At 61.7% G+C, this 18508-nt stretch overlaps 1 protein-coding gene across 2 annotated transcripts in view; it reads left to right on the top strand.

Annotated features, from left to right (window-relative positions):
* The window catches only part of MOB3A (MOB kinase activator 3A), a 17614-nt gene extending 7486 nt beyond the window's left edge, over positions 1 to 10128 (top strand). For both annotated transcript variants that reach the window (XM_006904067.3, XM_006904066.3), the window contains exons 2-4: positions 2991 to 3500; positions 6762 to 6964; positions 8787 to 10128. In XM_006904067.3, coding sequence (XP_006904129.1) covers positions 3080 to 3500; positions 6762 to 6964; positions 8787 to 8816 — 654 coding nt within the window. In that variant the 5' untranslated portion in view covers positions 2991 to 3079 and the 3' untranslated portion in view covers positions 8817 to 10128. The remainder of the gene's footprint in view (positions 1 to 2990; positions 3501 to 6761; positions 6965 to 8786) is intronic.
* The last annotated feature ends 8380 nt before the right edge of the window (positions 10129 to 18508 follow it).

Raw genomic sequence — 18508 nt, 5'->3', positions numbered from 1 at the left:
GTGCCGCCCACTCGGGACCTGTGCCTGTCACCCTCGTCCAGGTGCTGGACACCGTCCCTCTCGTCCAGTGTGGGTGACAGGTCCTGTTAGGTTCTGCGGGCGGCGGCTTGCTGTCGTCCGTTGTGTCGCATGTCTTAGTAACTGTTGGGGTGTGCTTCACCTTCCACACGACTCGCCTAACTCACAGTCCAGTGTTTTTAGAGCCTTCACGAGGTCGTACAGTCATTTCCTCCAGTTCCAGAATATTCCATCACCCGAAAGCAGCCCCATCCCCATCAGCAGTCACCCCACCCCCTCCTCAGCTCCCTGACACCCAGTCACCCATTCCGTCTGTGGACGTGCCTGTTCTGGACATTTCACACACTGTGTGGCCGACTGTCCAGCGTCTCTCACTGAGCGTTGTGTGTTCAGGGTCCAGCCACGTTGTCGAGTGTCAACACCTCCCCCCTTTTCACAGCCGAGTGACATTCCCCCGTGTGGACAGACGCGTCAGACCGTGGGTGGACACTCAGCTTACGTCCAGCCTCTGGCGATCGCTGTGCATCGCGCTGCCGTGGAAGCGCACGCACAGGCTCTATGTGGCCGCGAGTTGTCACTTCTCTTGGTGGACACCTAGGGGTGAGTCGCCAGGTCAGACAATGACTCTGTGTACCAGACTGTCCCACGGCACTGCCACACTGCACGTTGCCACTGGCCAGCTCGAGCGTTCCGATGTCTCCCCATCCCCGGGTGTGTGCAGTTCGTCCGCTCTGCACTGGGGCTTCTCCCATCCAGCTGGCCCCTCCGTCCCCAAGCGCGGCGTCCATTTCACCTGGCATGGCAGGGCGGCTCTGCCCGCTTTCACCATTCGTGTGACATGACCCGAACTCGGCCTTCGCCCCAACATGCCCCTGGCACTGGCTGGCCCTGGGGCCGGGTCACTCTCTGTGGGGCCGGCCCGGGCACTGGGGCATGCAGAGCAGCTTCCCTGCTCCCCGCTCATCTCCAGACATGACCCAGCGTCCCCTGGTTGCAGGACTGCCCAGGTGACACCACGGGGCCAGCGTGTCTCCCGGGTCACTCTGCCTTAGTCCAGGCACACGGCGTGCGTGCCACTTCTCGGAGTCAGGCGGGAGCCTGGCCCGGGGTTGAGCGGCGGCCCTGCAGGAAAGAGGAGGCCCGTTCCAGATGCCTAGAACTTTCTGGCAGTGAGGTTGGGCTGCTCGAAGCCTCTCCGTTGGTGGCCCCTTGGTGCACGGTGGGCCGGGTCTGGAGGGCGGGCACAGGTCACAGTGAACTGCCGCCGTCCCGGGAGGAACGGCAAACCCACGGAAACTGGGAACGGGACGTGCCCGGAGTCAAGGTCTCAGGGACTGGGGGATGCTCCCCATGTGGCGGTGTGGTTGCTTTTTATGCTTTCGGGTCGGGGGGGGCCAGAAGCAGGGTTCCCTGAAACCCGGGGTTCAGGAGTTAGCGGAGCGGGAAGTACTGGGAGGGGAGAGGATGTGAAACGGGGCGCGGGTGGCTGGCCTGTGGCCTTCACAGCACGGAGAGTGGCCCCCGGGTGGTGAGGTGGCAGTGAGGCGGTCACGCCCCCGAGGGCTCTGGGGAGGGGAGCGCCCGCACACGTCACCCGCGTGTCGTCCTAGACGCACAGAGAGACGTGGGGTGCCCGTTGCTCAGGAAGCCTGAGGCCTGGGGCAGCCTGCCTACCCCAGCCCGCCCTGGACCTGAGCCGGTCCGGTCTTCCTGGTCGCCCCTTCCTCGTCCGTATCACAATCTAAGCAAAGAAAACGGGGGTGGGGACCCACCAGGCTATCATGGACGGTTACGTGTCCCCCGTGGTGTGCGCCTGGGGCCGGGCCTGGCCTGGCGCTGCCCGCACTTTCTGTATCATGCACGTCCCCTTATGCACTTCGCCCCATGAACTCCCTAGAGACCCCACCGTGGCCAGAGCAGCATGGTAGCGGAGTGCCGTGGGGACAACGGGTGGCTGTGGCCTGAGTGTGACCGGGCTCGGGCTCCATGTGGGTTCTATCCTGTCGCCTGTGAGACAGAGCTCACTGCTCCCCTACGTAGCAGAGGGGAGGTGGGCGTGACCCGGGCCATCACTGCAAGGCGGTGCCCGCTGCGGCCCCTGCACCAGGGCCTTGTCCCCAGAAGCCAGCGGGTGGCTAGCACGTCCCCGCGTAGGTGCAGACAGGCCTCAGACAAGATTGTGTAGGCTTCTTAGGTGGTACACTGGGGTGAAGCGTACCTCCTCCCGCTGGAAATGGGGTCTTTGCGGACATCATCAGGATGGTAAAATGAGGTCCCGCTGACTTAAAGCCCGAATCCAGTGTGGTTTGGACAGAGAAGCTATGAGTCCCCTTCACCCCGGAGGGCGTCAGCGAGTCCCCCTCACCCCAGAGGGCGTCAGCCGGGCTGGTCCCTGGGGCTCCGAGGGAGTGTGTGTCCTAGGCCACTGGTGGCTCTGGCAGTGCCAGCGACACCTGCCGTTCCTTGGCCTGTAGACACGTCACCCCACATCTGCCTCCGCTGTCACGTGGCCTTTTTGCGTCCGTGTCCTCTTATGAGAACAGTCGTCACTGGGTCTAGGGCCCACCCACACAATCCGGGATGAGCATGTCCCAAGGTCCTTCACTTAATCACATCTGCAAAGACTCTTTTTCTAAATTCAGTCCTGTTTGCACTTCCCGGGGACATGGACATCTCTGTACAGAGGCCACCACCTAGCCCTGTGCTTGTGGCAGCACGCTCTCCCAGGCTACAGAGCGCCTGCAGGCGCAGGGGCAGGACGCCGCCGGTCTGGGTCTCCGGGGCTGTGACGCAATGTCTCCCACTATGAGGCAGTCGGGGCATGCCACAGGGCAGTTCTGTCCCCTGAGGGGCTGGCACCTTTTTGATGAAACTCTGAACCACGAGCCCTGGGAACAGCCGCCAGCCCAGCCCACCTGTGTGCCGGATCGGGGTTTCTGGAAAGGGGTGACAGTTCTCATTCTGTGTTTCAGATCCCAGGGAGCGCCCGGGGCCGGTGAGTTCCCCGCCACCTCTGTGTCAGCGGCTGGCACGAGGGCCTAGCCCAGGGCGTGTGGCCACGATGTCCAGCCCCTTCCTGAAGCAGGTCTTCAACAAGGACAGGACCTTCCGCCCCAAACGCAAATTCGAGCCAGGCACCCAGCGCTTTGAGCTGCACAAGAAGGCGCAGGCGTCGCTGAATGCGGGGCTGGACCTCAAGCTGGCCGTGCAGCTGCCCGCCGGCGAGGACCTCCACGACTGGGTGGCCGTGCACGTGGTGGACTTCTTCAACCGCGTCAACCTCATCTACGGCACCATCAGCGACGGCTGCACCGAGCAGTCCTGCCCCGTCATGTCTGGCGGCCCCAAGTACGAGTACCGCTGGCAGGACGCGCACAGGTTCCGCAAGCCCACGGCGCTGTCGGCCCCGCAGTACATGGACCTGCTGATGGACTGGATCGAGGCACAGATCAACAACGAGGAGCTCTTCCCTACCAGCGTCGGTGAGTCGGCGGGCGGGGAGGGGTCGCAGGCCGTGAGGGCTCCCGTTAGCACACACGGGCTGGCAGCATCCGCTTCGTTCACAGGGCTGTGCAGCCGTTCCTCTGTCTCATTCCAGAGCCTTCCATCACCCAAAAAGCAGCCCCACCCCTCTCCCCAACCCCCGACTCCCACTCACCCACGTTCTGTCTGTGGACGCGCCTATTCTGGACATGTCACATCAGTGGAGTCACACGTCGTGTGGCTTGTGTGTCCAGCGTCTCTCACTGAGCATGTGTCCAGGGTCCGTCCACATCGTGGCGAGTGTCAGCGCCTCCCCCCTTTCCACGGCCGAGTGACACGCCCCCCTGCCCTGTGTGGACGGGCCGTGGTTTTCTTCAAGTTAAGGCTCCCTTGCGTCAGGAGATTGTTCTGGATTATGCAGATGGACCCTCAGTGTCATCCTAAGGGTCCTTATGAAGGGAAGGCGTGGGGACATTGGGTGCACGGAAGAGAGGTGACGTGACAGCCAAATGAAGAAGAGGTCGTGAGCCCAGAGATGCCGGCCGCTTCCGGAGGAGACAGAAACGGACTGCCCTGGAGCCTCCAGAGGAAGCGGCTCCGCCCGCACCTGGGCCTCAGCCTGTGGATGCGGCGTGGGACCTCTGGCCTCGGGCTGAGGGACACATGCGAGCAGGGCCAGGCACCAAGGGGCAGAACTCATACGGCGGCCCCAGGACTGACAGGCAGAGGCCCTTCTCACCTTCACCGTCGGCATCAGCAAGCTTCACGGAAAATGGTGAGCAGGTCCTGGGCCCACATCTTCGGGGGTCTCAGCCCGGCTCCGGGTCACCAGTCGAGTGTCTCGCCCCTCTGGACCTGCCTGGCCGTCCGTACCGGGACAGGTGGATCCCAGCAGGGGCTCTCGGGGGCCCCTCTGAGAAGACTCTGGCCAGAGTAGACACTTTCCCGGGATTCTTGGGGGTCCCCCATCAGGTACTGAGTCTGTGCTGCGACCTTGGGGAGTGTGTCTGCACATGCTCCCTTCTGGGACCCCTGCAGTCCCAACAGCTCCCGGGGATCCGCGTCCTAAACTTAGATGCTGAGCACCTGATCAGCTCCTCGCCTGTGCAATTCCAGCAATTTACCAAAGAGGAAACTGACAAGAAATAGAGGGAAAGTGAACTTGGCAGATGCCACGCGGCCGCCCAGCCAGGAGTCTGAGGCCACACCACCGACCTCAGCCGCGCGGCCGGATTCCAGAGTCACTGCTGCTTCCCCCCGGGGCCTGCCTAAGCCAGGCCTCCCTATCTGTCGCCAGCCAGGCAGTGGGGTGCGACACCGAGCAGGACAGCGGTGCCTCTGCTTCTCGCCCGCAGCGCTTCCCGACCGAGCCTGCCGGGTGCTCCTTGGGAGATTTGTGGCTGAGCAAGGGAAGGACGGGGCACTGACGCCTGTGCATCCTCTCAGGCCGGAGCACCAGCCCGTGACCGCAGGCTGAAGCCAACAGACTTCTCGCCGGACAGTCTCTGTCTCAATCTCTCAGATCTGCTGTGTATCCCCAAAACCGTCATAGACGTGATATAAACAAACAGGAGGGCCTGGGTCCCAATAAAGCTTTATTCACAGAAGTTGGCGGTGGGCCAGACTTTCTCCCCTGTGTGAGAGCGCCATTGCAAGCGTGGGCAGCCCAGTCTTAGAGATGCCATTTCTAGTACTTGTCCTAGGTTGGGCTGCCCTAAAGCACCCTCTCACCCCCGTGTCACCCGGGACGGGGAGGGCTGGGCTCGTGGCGGGCCCAGAGTCCCGCGCGGGTCTGGTGCTGAGCCAGGCGCTCCGTTTTTACGCCTTCCTCTGCCCGATGTTCTCTCTGACTCGTAACTGTGTCACAAGCCCTTAGTGCATGGGGACTACCACCCCCTCGAGGGGACCGCCCCGCCGTGTGGCTTTCGAAGGCCTTCATGGACAGTGCCTGCTCCCCCCGCACCCTGTCAGACGGACGCCGGAGCCCGAGGCCTCGCCGATACTGAAGGAACCTTCCACAGCATCAGGCTGTTCACTGTGATACGGGACCCTTCACCGGCACCCAGCGCCGAGGGAACGTCAGCACCGCCAGCTCTCATGTGATGAGGTTGCCTGCCCCAGGCAGGGCAGCAGGGCCAGCCTGGACCTGTCACATCTGCCCTCTAACTGGACATGTCTCAGACCCCCGCCCCCCCCAGTGGTGAGTGGCCATGTCGGCTGCCTGGGCCGGAGCTCAGGCTGGGCCTTGCTGCAGACGCTGCATCGTGAGCCCTCCCCACCTGCCCGAGCATCTTTGGGCTGTTCTCAGCTGACCACAGGCCCCGTGAGCATCGGCCATGCGGCTGTGGACGCCGTCTCCTGGGAGCGTGTACGTGAACTGCAGCTTTCCCACAGTCAGCGACATCTGCGTGTCCCCTGGGCTGGACCGTCCGCCTGGTCCCGTGCGCCCAGCTGGTAGCACTGGTCGGATCTCCCGAATACATACTTGACATCTGTCCTGTGGGACGAAGGGGACGTGACGTCTTGGTGCAGCACATGGCAATGCGAATGTGCTGAACACCACCGGGCTGGCACCTGGAGTGGCTCTGGTGGGGGTCTCACGGTGCCCGTGTGTTACCACAATTGTAACAAATGCAATCAAGCGGTAAATCCAAAACGGGAGCTGTCATAGCACAGTGCGCATGTGCAGCAAGCCTGTGACAGGTGCGTCAGATAGAACGGTATTGTGCCAACCTGCCTGAGATGGAGAGAGGAAGCAAGCTGGCACGTGGAGAATATTAAGCCAAAAAACAGGTTTTTATGGGTGGTCCCATTCTATCAAAAAAATAAACGTTACTGGAAATACACACACAGTGAAGACGGAAGCTGTGGCCGGAGCCCGATGTGCAGACAGCGGCCCAGAGCTGGCGGGTGCAGCCGGGCGCCTCTGGTTCCGAGGAGGGCCCTGGCAGAGGCACAAGGAATGAGTGGCTCCAGCACGTCCCCAGCCAGGGTTGGACCCCTGGCCCGAGCGGCTGATGTTGGGTGTCGGGGACGGACTCTCCCCGCAGATCTGTCCCCATCCTGTCCCCCAGGCATCGTTAAGCAGCAGCATGGTGGGTTTCCCCCGCATTTCAGAGGGCTCCTTTGGGTGGTGGCGAGAAGCCCAAGGTAGGGTCAGGAGGTCACAGGCCCTGGAGAAAGGGGCCCCTTCCTGGGGATGGACCGCGTGGCCTCGGACGGGCCCCAGCCAGCCCCCTGAGCCCGTCCTCCCCGCACAGGCACGCCGTTCCCCAGGAACTTTCTGCCGGCGGTGAGGAAGATCCTGTCGCGGCTGTTCCGCGTGTTCGTGCACGTGTACATCCACCACTTCGACCGCATCGCGCACATGGGCTCCGAGGCGCACGTCAACACCTGCTACAAGCACTTCTACTACTTCGTCAAGGAGTTCGACCTCATCGACACCAAGGAGCTGGAGCCGCTGGTGAGTGGGCGGCCGGGCCCTTCAGGCCTCTGTCCTCAGGTGGCGGTGACACTGCGTGTGGCCGCGGTTGGGCGGGCTTCTTCCTCTCCAAGGCCTGGTGCCTGGGACCTGCCACTGGGCTGATTTGCTTCTTTCTGCTGTCAGGCCTCGTGGGAATGCGGGCCCACGTGGCACAAATGCCCTGGGTGTTGGGGCCGCCACGCCCATAGGGAGTAGGAGGAACCAGGTCTACGGAGACCTGGACCCGCATGGAACGCACAGTGAGCGCACAGCGGCCTGGTGGCCCATGTCCCCAGCGTCCCCATCTTCCCGCCCTCCTCTCGGCCTGGCCTAAAAGCAAGGGATGATTTTTTTGTTTTTAATGGAGGTGAAATTTGCATAACTTAAAATTAACCACCGTGAACTGGATCATTCAGTGGCCTTTCGTACACTCATAGGGCCATGCACAACCAGCACCTGTCTGTTCCAGAACATTCTGTCACCCCAGAGAAGCCCCGACCCTACCAGCCTCTAGCATCCTCCTCTTCCCCAGCCTCTGGCATCCAGGAGTCCACTGTCTCTCTCTGTGGACGTCCCCAATGAGTCACTGTTGACCCCACCAGGAGATGGGACAAGTCAGGTAGCAAGGGGCTCATGGGGGACCCGTCCTCATCACGTGGGCTGTGGCTTATCAATGGTGGACACCCCACATTTCCCCAACTGCAGCACAGGGCTCCCCAGTTGCTTTGGGCTTTGAGCAGGACTTGAGGGGTGACAGCGTGGCGGGCGGCTGCCCCCCAGCGAGCACCACACAGGGCCCCCGGGGGCATTCTAGGGGCAGGAGCTGCGAAACGCTGGGGGAGCCTGGGCTGATCCCAGCGCCCCCCACCATCGGTTCAGGCCCCGGAAGGGACGTTCTCTCACAGCCGAGAACACGGAAGCCATCTCATGTGGCTTTCTCATTTCTGCGTGGCCCCCTGCAGGCTCACTTATCAGAACACGTTTTCCCACAGTTAGAGCTACTAGTGCACTGCTTGATGGGGAAGGGCTTTGCTCTGCGGTGCTGGAATGTTCTGGGACGAGGCGGAGGCGCGGTTGCCCACCCTCGTGGCCGCGAATGCCGCTGAATTGTTCCCTGTACGGCGGTTCATTCCTGTGACTCTCACCAGCGTATTCACCAGACGCTGAGAGGCGCAGTCCGCGCTTCGATCTGCTGGCCGTTTTGTCACTTAGTGCTGTGATCCCATCATTCCTCCTATATCAGTGCCCAGCATCCTCTGTGGAGGCGGGTGGACAGCGAGGGCAGATCATGACCTTCCCCAGGGTGCTGTGGACAAGCCGGCTGGGTGCTGGCCTGGCCAGCTGTGCGGGGTTCCCAGGCACCACCTCCCAGCCCTTTGCATTTATCAGCCACCTGTCCAGGACAGGCTTCGCAGGCTGGGGTCACCGGCGTGCAGGTCGCCCTATGGGTGTTCATCTTCGCATCCAGGCTGCTTTCCAGAAGTTTTCCTCCGCTGTCTGATTGAGTGTATGAAGCAGCGGCCAGTAAACGGGTTTTGTGAATGAAGTTTTAGCGGCACAGTCAGCCGTTCACCCATGGCCATGGCTGCTTTCAGCTCTGGGGTGGGTCGAGTGCCAAGGGGCACCGTCTGGCCCCTAGAGCAGACAGCGCGGCTTCTTTGGTTGCTCATGGGGCTGCCGCCCAGGCTGCTGCTGACTGTTCCCCTCTCCATGAGGTGTGGCCCTAAATGAGGGGTCCTCGAGACGCGGCCCCCACTTTTCCAGGTGTGCGTGCATTGTAGCCTCTTGTGATGATACGTGACATCCTACTTGTTCTTAACAGAAAGAAATGACTGCCCGAATGTGCCACTGAGAGCCCCTCGGGCTCCCCATCCCCGAGGCAGTGCCAGGGGACACGCCCACTCGAGCGCCACCTCTCTGGAACATGGACCATGTTTTCTGGCCCAGGGCTCAGTGACATCACAACCATTGGACAGCAAGTCCTGTGCCACCCAGGCTCCACTGAACAGGGCGGCAAGCCCTCTCCCTGACTGCGGGTGGCAGCAGCCATGGGTCCTGTGTGTGGGGTACGGCCTCCCTACGCCCACACAGCTGGGCTTGGACTCTGATTCTGCGCTGTGAGCAGCCAGGAGGACCCGCCTCTCCAGTCCAGCACGTGCACTTGTCCCCGGGGGGCTGGAGCTCCTCCCAAACCTCTGCCCCACCGCACCTCAGCACGCTGGCCTTAGCCCCACTCGGCCTGTCGCTGCGTGCCCCAGCTTTGCAGCCTGGGACGGGACAGCCTGCAGGCTCCAGTCAAAGATAGGACCCCGTACCCGCCAGGCCTTCTAGCATCGGTCACTGTCAGGTCACCGTCACGAGTGGTACGACGTCCCCAGCCCCCTCCCCTCCTGCGTCCTCTCTGTCCGCTTTCTGCCTTCAACTCCTCCCAAACACTGGCTCATCCGTCAGGCTCCAGACTCCGTGCCTGCACCCTGGGTCTCCTGAGGCCCCTCACGACCTTGAGATTAAGGGGGAAAGTTCTCTACCATAAGCAGTGAGTCCACGGCCTCGAGACATATGTCCCCGTATGAACAACACGGGGAGCCTCCACGGACCCTCCAGGTCTGGGCCTGTCCACGGGACCAACGTCCACCACCGTCTCCCCTCAGGACACTGGGAGGTGGGGTCACTCGGAAGTGACTCCAGGAAGCCTCTCGCTACCCCGGCATCAACCCCCGGCCCCTCCGCCCTGCCTGCTGACTGGCACCTGCAGTGGCCTTTCCCCTGCAGCCCCTCCCTCAACCACGCCCACCTCCGAGGACCCCGTGTGTCCAGGGTGCTCATGGAAGAGAGGGGTGCTGTCACCCAACACCAAACAAGTGCGATTCCCACGACCTCAGCCTGACCCTCCGGGTACTGCTGAGTCGGCTCTCACAGCCCTGGTCGGGCCTACGGAGTGCAAGACACCAGCCACTGGGTGTAGCTCTTTCTAAACGCAAAGCCACGACCAGACACCACAACCACTGTGCTCCCTAACCCCAGTCGCCCACTCTTCCTGTCAGCCTGGCCAGGTCGGGGAAGGTGGCAGGGACTGTGGGCAGGGAGGGTCCCCTCCCCACCCTCCTGCACCTGTGGCTGTTATGCCACGAACATCAGAATAAATTGTGCCATTTTAGTAGCCACTGCTGCTGGCTGTGAGTTCTCTTTCTGGCAGGAGGGCCTGGCGTTGGGGCACATCACTGCCATTGTCCCCAGGGTGCTCTCGCCCCCAAGGAGCAAAGAAACAACAAATGTCACAATGGTCGTGGTCTGAAAAAAACACCCAAATACAGGAACAGACGTGCAGAAAGGGTGGGGTTGGCAGGTCACGGGTGCAGGGTGGGGACAGCGATAGTAAATGTGTCAGAACAGGAGGTGGGGCCACCATCCTCTGCCTTCTCCGAACTGCCTCCCACACCCACCAGCCCTGATCCTGACGCCTTGCCTTTTTGTCAGGTGAAAAGAGGTTCCAGAAAACGTTGGGCTGAGAGGGGACAGACAGAGGGGTGTCCCGTTCCAGCCGTGACTGATCAACTCTGCAACCTTGGGCACAGGATGGCCACCCTCAGACTGTTCTCGTGTGATGAGTTGGAGCCGTTTCTTACTGTCGGGGCTCCTTTCAAATGTAAAGTGTCACGGTTCCAGGGCCACCTGTGTTTGGTCCTTGGCCAGGGGCTTGCAGCCTGTGAGCTGGAACAGGAGCTGGAACAAGAGTTGGACGAGGAGGATGGTGGCACTGTCCACAGGGCGGGCTGGCCGCCAGGAGCCTCCAGCGCACATGGCTTCCCGCCTCCAGAGGGCGCACTGGCTCCGTGGGCAGAGGAAGGAAGGCTGCTCCTGGCGGGTTTGGCCTGCGTCGTTGGGGACACTGCCCGGAGAAGCTGTCCCCTCACTCTCAGACCTGCAAGTGTGCCAGGAGCGTCCCAGGGCCCGCCTAAGAGCCGGGAGCTGCCACTGATCTTTGGGAAAACGGGGACCTGCAGACAGGTCACCTCAATGACAGACTGAGCAGGCAGGACCGAGTCAAGGCTCCTGAGAGGGGACGACCCGCATTCCTGGGGTCTCAGTGTCCTCACAGGGTTCTCACGAGAGGGAAGTGGGAAGGTCACAGAGACATGGATGAGGCTGCGCTGGTGGCTGTGACTGATGAAGGGGAAGAGGCCGTGAGCCAGGGACACGGCTGGAAAAGGAGCCTCGGGAAGGTCCGGCCCCGCCCCTCCTGGGTGTAGCCTGTGAGGCCCATGTGGAACCCCCGACCCCAGGACTGGAGATGAGAAATTTTCTTTAAGTCCCTATATTTGTGCTTAACTGTCACAGCAGCCATGGGACATTCATACACTTTAGAAAGAGACGCTTTGCACACGAATGGCCTTGGGGGCCCACTGACTGGAACACAGGAACTGGAGAGACCATTTGAATGTTTTTGTACGTTTTTTGTCACTTATCAAGACTTCTAAAAAAAATTAGAGAGGCCAGCTTCCCAGTGACTCCTCCCAGTCACTTGTCCCAATAGAACAGTTTGCCCCAAACCTTGTCCAACCGGGAGAGGTGATGGAGGCAGGTACTGCTGTCTGCGAATGCGACCGGATGGGGCGGCAGCAGAAGGAACCAGCAGTGTCCGGCTCGGACTGGCTGGCCATGCTCACTCCTGGCCACACGCGAAGTGCTGTCATTCAGGAGTGGCTGTGGATTTGTATCATCCCGGTGGCCATGACAAAGAGGGCCAGAACCAGCAGAGAGCCTAAAATAGACATTCTTCCAAGAACCCAATGGGGCCGTCCCACAGGGTCAGGGGAATTCCCACACCGGGACAGGCGTTGTCCTAGACCATGCTGTCCGCTGGCACAGCCACTGGCCTCATGTGGTGGTTTCAGTTCTAATTAAAGATTCATTAAGAGGAAAATCCCTCAGTTCACCACCCTAAAATAAGCCCCATCCCTATCAATCAGCAGTCATCCCTCCCCCTCCCAGCCCCTGACAACCAGGAACCCACTTCCTGTCCCTGTGGACATGCCTGTTCTGGATGTTTCGCATCAGTGGAGTCACACACCGTGTGGCCTGTGTGTCAAGTCTCTCACTGAGCGTTGTGTGTTCAAGGTCCATCCACACTGTGGCGAGGGTCAGCGCTTCCCTCCTTTTCATGGCCGAGTGATGACTCCCCCGTGTGGACGGACACGTTGTGTGTGTCCATCATCAGCTGCTGGGCCTTTGGGCTGCGTCCACCTCTGGCCGTCCTCAATCACGTGTGGAGTTTTATGCCAGGAGCTGCATTTTGCAGCCGCTGTTTACACGGCACCTCTGCTGACCTTCTGATGCCACCACCAATCACTACCCGGGGAGGGGGGAGGGGCACGTCCCTAGATATTTCTGGAGCCATCTGCCCTTCTTTCCAGACCAAAGACAGCAGATGAAAAACAAAACCAGCTGCTGTGCTCCACCCCTCCCCACTGCAGGCCTCAGTCCCTGAGCGGGAATTCTGTTCCCAGGATGGCTGCCTGCCCTGGAAAACAGCCAGAAACCGCTCTGGCTACCAGCGGACGAGGCAGAGGCCGGTCCCCGAGCCTGCCAGGCTGGTGGGTTCTCGTCGCTCTGCTGCCGGGCCTCAGGGGTCTGTGTGAGCTCTCATCAGAGGCTGGGGTTGGCCTGAAGCTCACGCCAGACACACCTGGTTCCTCTGGCACCTTCTGGGAAAGAGGAGATGAAGTCAGGCGTGCTCACCCCCGAGCCCCCAGCCCAGGACCCCAGCACTGACTGACCAAGTTGCTGGAAGCTTCTCCCTCTTGCCAGGCCCTGGTCTTGATTCAGCAATGGACGGCTTCAAAGCTGGCTGGGACCTCACAGCTAGGTCCCTGGTCAGTCATGATGCAGGGAGGTGGCCACGAGCGCAGGGTCCCTGCAGACTCACTGCACGTGGTACCCTCTGTCTCTCCCACCCTTCTCCCCATTTCTGTGACCCATCTTCCTGCCTGCTCCTCCAGTTCAGCCCTGGAGGCCACCATGAGTTCTGACCACCCAGCGAGGCCAAGGGAAGAACACATATTCTGCTAGGAGCTCTGCAGGAAAGGCCCAGAGTAGGCAGACGCATCCCACCCTTTGTCAAGTGACTGTCCTCATCCTTCAGTCCAGTTCCCAAAAGCCCCCAAGGAGCCCTGCGGAGGTGTCATAGCAACAACAGAAGTCTCGCCCACCTAAGGGTGAGAACATGGTGGTTTCCTGGGGCTGCTGTGACAAATCACCAAAACCTGGTGGCCTAAAACCACATTTATCATCTCACAGTTCTGGAGGCCAGATGTCCAGAATGGGCCTCCCTGGGCTAAACCTGAGTGTGAGAGCAGAGCGCAGAAAATTACGCGCGTTGCCCTTTAAAAGGAGCGTGGCCCTACTCGCGCGGCCCTGACAACAACAACCCCATTGGCTGGAGCGCAGGCCGCGACCACGCCTCTTGCACTCGGTGCCTGGAATCCTATTGGCCCAGCGCCAGGGCCCCGCCTCCTACTCCCTGGAGCCCAGGCGCTGCGCCAGGTGCGTTGACGTAAATGCGTTGCCGGGGCAACCACTCTGGCCGGAGGTGCCAAGCGCCGGAACCAGGACGCAGGCGCGACCGCAGCAGGTTCCCCAAGGCTCGCGGCCCCGACACCCGAGTCCACGGCGCCCTCGGGTCACCTCCCATCACCCCTGGGCAACCGGCCTGGAGGCCCCGCTCGGCGGATGAGACGCAGAGGCCCCGGGGACGCAGCGCCCGAGGGTGGTCATGGCGTGGGAACCGGCTGAGCGCCGCGGACGGGGAGGGTTCAGAGGCGCCGGGTCACATGCCCGGCAGCCGATCGGCTCGCGCATTTAGCAGTACAAGCAAATCCAGTCCTGGGGGAGGACTTTCCTGGAGCCCGGTCCCTGCGCTGGCCCCGTGGTTAGGGGGAACCCGGGCCTCGGGACACAGCGGTTTCCTTGGCCCTCGGTGGGTCAGCAGGCGCCAGGCCCAGCGGTCCGGGCTTCCAGACCTTTCCTGCCCTCCCCGCCCCCCCAACATTGCCCATGTCCCCCACACTATCGGGGCGGGGAGGAAGCCAGGTTTGCCTCTTCCGGGCCTGGCTGGACTCAACTGGCTTTGCTCATCTGCAAAATGGGAACTCCGGGTCCCACAGACATCAGTGCCTGTGTGAGCCTCCCGGGGCGGCTATGACAAATTACCACAGATTTAGGGGCTCCTTAGACACTTTTTCTGTAATAGTTCTGAAGGCCAGAAATCCAAAATGGGTCTCTCAGGGCTAAACCCAGGCGCAGGCAGGGCCGGGCCTTCCCGAGGCTCCAGGGAGAACCGTCTCCAGCCTTTTCCAGCTTCCAGAGGCGCCGCGTCCCTGGCTCGTGGCCCCTTCCCCGTCGTCATAGTCACAGCCAGCAGCGCAGCCTCATCTATCTCTGACTGTGACCCTCCCGCCTCCCCCTCATGAGGACGCTGGACTGCCGGGGGAACCCAGGGTCGTCCCCCCTCTCAGAGTCCTTTATTCCATGCGCAAAGTCCCTTGAGTATCTCATGAGGTCACACATCCACGGATCCAGGGACTGGGAAGGGGACGTCTTTGGGGGCCGCTACCCTGGCGATCCCGGGGTGTGACTTTCTGCAGCGTGGAGCCAGCTCTGCCCTCTGCCTGGCCTAGGAGAAGTGTCACTAGCACATGCAGAAACTCAGTACCACTCAAGGCCTGGGGCCTAGCCAAGTGGGGAGCTGCTCCAAGGAGGTGGGCTCTGACCCAGGCCTGGAGTCAGCCAGTGCAGAGAGGCCCCTGGCTGAGCCGGCCAGGCACACGGCTTTCGCTACGCCCATGTCCCTTTTCCTCCTGGCCCCCAACACCCCATCCACTCCACCTCTGTCCTCCCCTGGCTGCGCACCTCCCAGGACTTGTGCACATGCCACGAAAGGCCCCCACTCTCTACACAAGGGGCCCTTGTCTGTGATGCCCCGGGTCACTGTTGGGGAGCAGGTCAGCTGGAAATGGGAGACCTGGCTCCTCCTAGAGCCACCTGGGTGTCCAGTGCCTTGGATGGGGAGATGACAAGTCAACTGTTCCATCCTAGGTCACTGGGGCAGGGTAGAGGCCTTTGGCCATCTGCTAGGCCAGCTCTGCCCAACCCCTGGCTCTGCCGCCACCTTTCCCTTGGGGACTTTTGGTGACTGACCCTTGGGAGGCAGGATATGCACAGTGCTACCCCACAGCGTCACAGAGGGTGGGCCCCAAGGCTGCCGAGACACCCAGATCCCCAAAGGCCGCAGGCCCGTAGCTGGGAGCTTCTGGCCACACCCACCGCTGCTTTCCCTTCTCCCTGCCCCACCCCCACACTCCAGGAGGACAGGGGCCCTGGCTCTGTCCCCAGGACTGCTGAGCCACTGGAATGGAGTGAGCCATGAGTCAGCCAGCAGGAAGGGACACTTACAGCCACTTGCATCAGACGTTCCTGCCTCGTGGCCCCTCAGTCAGAGGCCCCAGCCTGTGACCCTCACTTTTCTGAGGAACTCCTAGAACTTGTGGGTCCTGCCTCTGGGGGGCCAGGCAGGTGGGGACATGCAGTGGGCCGCAGGGCGGGCCAGGCCGGTGCCAGTCCAGGACTCCGACTCCACTTGCCCCCTCGTGCCCACAGCCAGCCCCGCCCCCAGCGCTGGCCCTGATTCTGACCCTTGGATCCGAGCTTAGATGCTGCACTGGGGTTTGAAGGCCAGCCCTGTGCCCCCTCTGAGCCTCAGGTGCCCGGCTTTGAGCGGAGGGAGGAGGGGCCCAGCCTCTCTTCACCGGCACGGGCTTCTGGTTCCAGTGCCGGCCCCACAGCACCCAGCCCACACACACGAGTGTCCACTGCACTCACGTGCGCACACACCAGCAAGCGAGTGTGCGGGCCCCATGCCTCCACCTGCCGCCACATGGACATGCATTTGCCCTATGCAGATCCGGCTCAGTACCCCCCAGACGTGCAGAGACACACAGACACACCCAAATCTGCTCGCACTTGCTCGCACACCAGCCCGGTGCCGCTTTTTAATGTTGGGAGGAACGAGGTCTTAATGTCGCCCCCTGCTAAGGTTGCCAGATAAAATGCGGACTGCCAGTTGCATTTGTGTTTCCCATAAGCGATAAATAGTTGCTTGGGACACAAGTGGGGTGTACACTGGAAAGTTATTCGTCGTTTATCTGAAATTCAAATGCAACTGGCGTCCTGTATCTTTACGTACTAAATCCGAGAGCCGTATCCGCTGGTCGTGGAGCCTCTGAGCTGCCCTGGGGCCCTCCGGTGCTGCCCAGGATGTGAACTCTGCACAACTGAGCCCCCGAGATGCCAAGGCTCCAGCTGCCGGCCCAGGTCAGAGTGGACGCTCCCAGGTAGCCTGCCTCCTTCTGCCTTGGGGGAAGCAGAGGCCCCGGGCCTGGCAGTCAGGACCTGCCTGGTGTCTCCTTTGGGGTTTTGGGGTGACTGCATGCACAACACAGACTGAGAGTCATCCCACAGAAGCCGGCTCCCTGAGCCTTTGGCCCAAGGTTCACCAAGCCCCCTCCAGGACTGGGGCAGGAAAGGCATTTACTGTCAGTTCCTGGCAGCGCCTCCCAGGGCCTCTCTGCTCTGGGGGCCTCAGGCTGGCGCCTGGTCCCCCAAGGCAATCCTGAGTTCCCCTCGCAGGTTGTCTCCTCTGGCATCTTTTTTGGGGGATCCTTGTCCTGGGCCTGCCTGTCCTGCCCACCAGCCCTGCTTAATGTCGCTGCCCCAGCCTAGATGGATGGGAAGAAACCTGCCACCTGCAAACCGGGAAGGCCAGGAAGCGGGGCCAGGCTCCAACCTCACCTGTCTGGCAGGTAGGTCCCTTCCATCCAGGGGCAGGTCAGGTCTCCCTCTCAGAGGCAGGCAAGACGCCTCGGGGCTCCAAGAGACATGAGTAGAGTGGGAAGGCCCAGTTGCACTCCCAGGTAACTTCCAGCCCTCCTTCCCTCCCCAGCCCCTAAGCGCCCAGCACCTCTGGGAGCCGGGCCTGTAAACGGAGCCATCCTCCAGGAAGATGGCAGGTACTGGCTGTTTGGGGCTGGCAGCTGGCCCACAGCAAAACGGCTGCGCCCTGAGAGCCAGCAGGCAGGGCACAGAGGTCCCACCCCTTCCCATTCCCACTAGCAGCCCCCTCGCCCTGCCCGGCATGGCCCAGGCCCCCACAGATGCCTGCACCCAGGCCACTCTCAGTGTTCAGCCTCGGTGCGTCTATAAGCTAAGGGACCCCATGGATTGCCAGTTCCACCAGGGGCTGGCAGAAGCAGGAAGGACCCTCCCCTTGAGCCTTTGGCCAGGGTGTGGCCCTGCTGACACCCTGACTTCAGACTTGGGCCTCCAGAATGTGCACGCATAAATCTGTCGTTTTAAGCCACCACGTGCAGGTTACCTTGTTACAGCGGCCTCAGGTATTACACTCACACGACCCCTATACGCAGGTGAGCACACACATGTACAAACACTCGAACACACGCATTCTTTTCAGCAGCATCCCGTGAGCACTTCCTGCGTGTGTGCCGGGTCCTGTACAGGGGCTGGACTGGCAACGGACAGTTCCATGCTCTCGTCCAGCTGACCTAGGCAGCGGCAGAGGCCTATCTGTACCCACCCGTGCCATCCGAAGTACATGACGACCTGGAGGTGACCACGAACACACAGGAGGCAGGGGTGGGAGGGGACAGCCATGTAAGGAGACGGGTGGGGAGGATGATGGGAGACCCAAGTCTTCCCCTGGGCAGGTAGGTCTGGCAGCCCCACTCCAGGCACCTGGAACCGAGCCACGTGTCCACACACACACACACACACACACACACACAGAGTTTGCACACGTGTACTGGCAGGGGCTGGCCAGGGAGGTTCCTCCAAACTTCCTGGGGCTGGAGGAGGTCAGGCCTCAGAGTACCTGTGGCCCGAGCTGCAGCTTCGGGGACAACACATAGAGGTGGCTGGCGGGGAAGGGGACGGCCCAGCTTTAGGTCAGTGGGGCCTGTTTGGGGGGAAGTTGGGGATGGGTGGCTAGAAGCCTCTGGAAGGACAAGCTCGGGCTGGAAGACAGGGAGGTATATCCCACCTGCAGGCTCGTGCCCCGTGTGCCCAGAGCACGGGGTCTGACTTTGTTCCACTGCGCTGCGGGACAGGGGTCTGGCCCGGCCCAAAACAGGCTTAGTCCATCCGAGCCTGGGTCGGCACCACAGCCGAAAAGGGGTTATTTTATCTCCAGTCTTGGCACCCTCCCCATCGGGCTTTTCCCACATCTGTCCAAGAGAAAACGCTCCTTTGCAGGACTGAGGGAGGGTCCTTCACAGAGAGTCACCATCCCTTACTGTGGTCCCCTTTCCCTGCCAACAACGGGATCAACTCAGGAGGGGCTCCCTGGGGGAGGCAGCTGGGCCTCAGAGCGGTCCCGGTGTGCCTGCAGGACAGCTGGCGCCAGGGTCTGCGAGCTGCAGGACGGAGCCGCCGCAGGTCGTAGACCGGGGGCATCGCCCAAAGGAGTCAGGGCGC

Source organism: Pteropus alecto, unplaced genomic scaffold (genome assembly GCF_000325575.1).
Source record: "Pteropus alecto unplaced genomic scaffold, ASM32557v1 scaffold30, whole genome shotgun sequence".
Classification (NCBI taxonomy): domain Eukaryota; kingdom Metazoa; phylum Chordata; class Mammalia; order Chiroptera; family Pteropodidae; genus Pteropus; species Pteropus alecto.
Note: the sequence above shows the minus strand (reverse complement) of the source record. Positions and strands in the feature narration are given on the sequence as shown.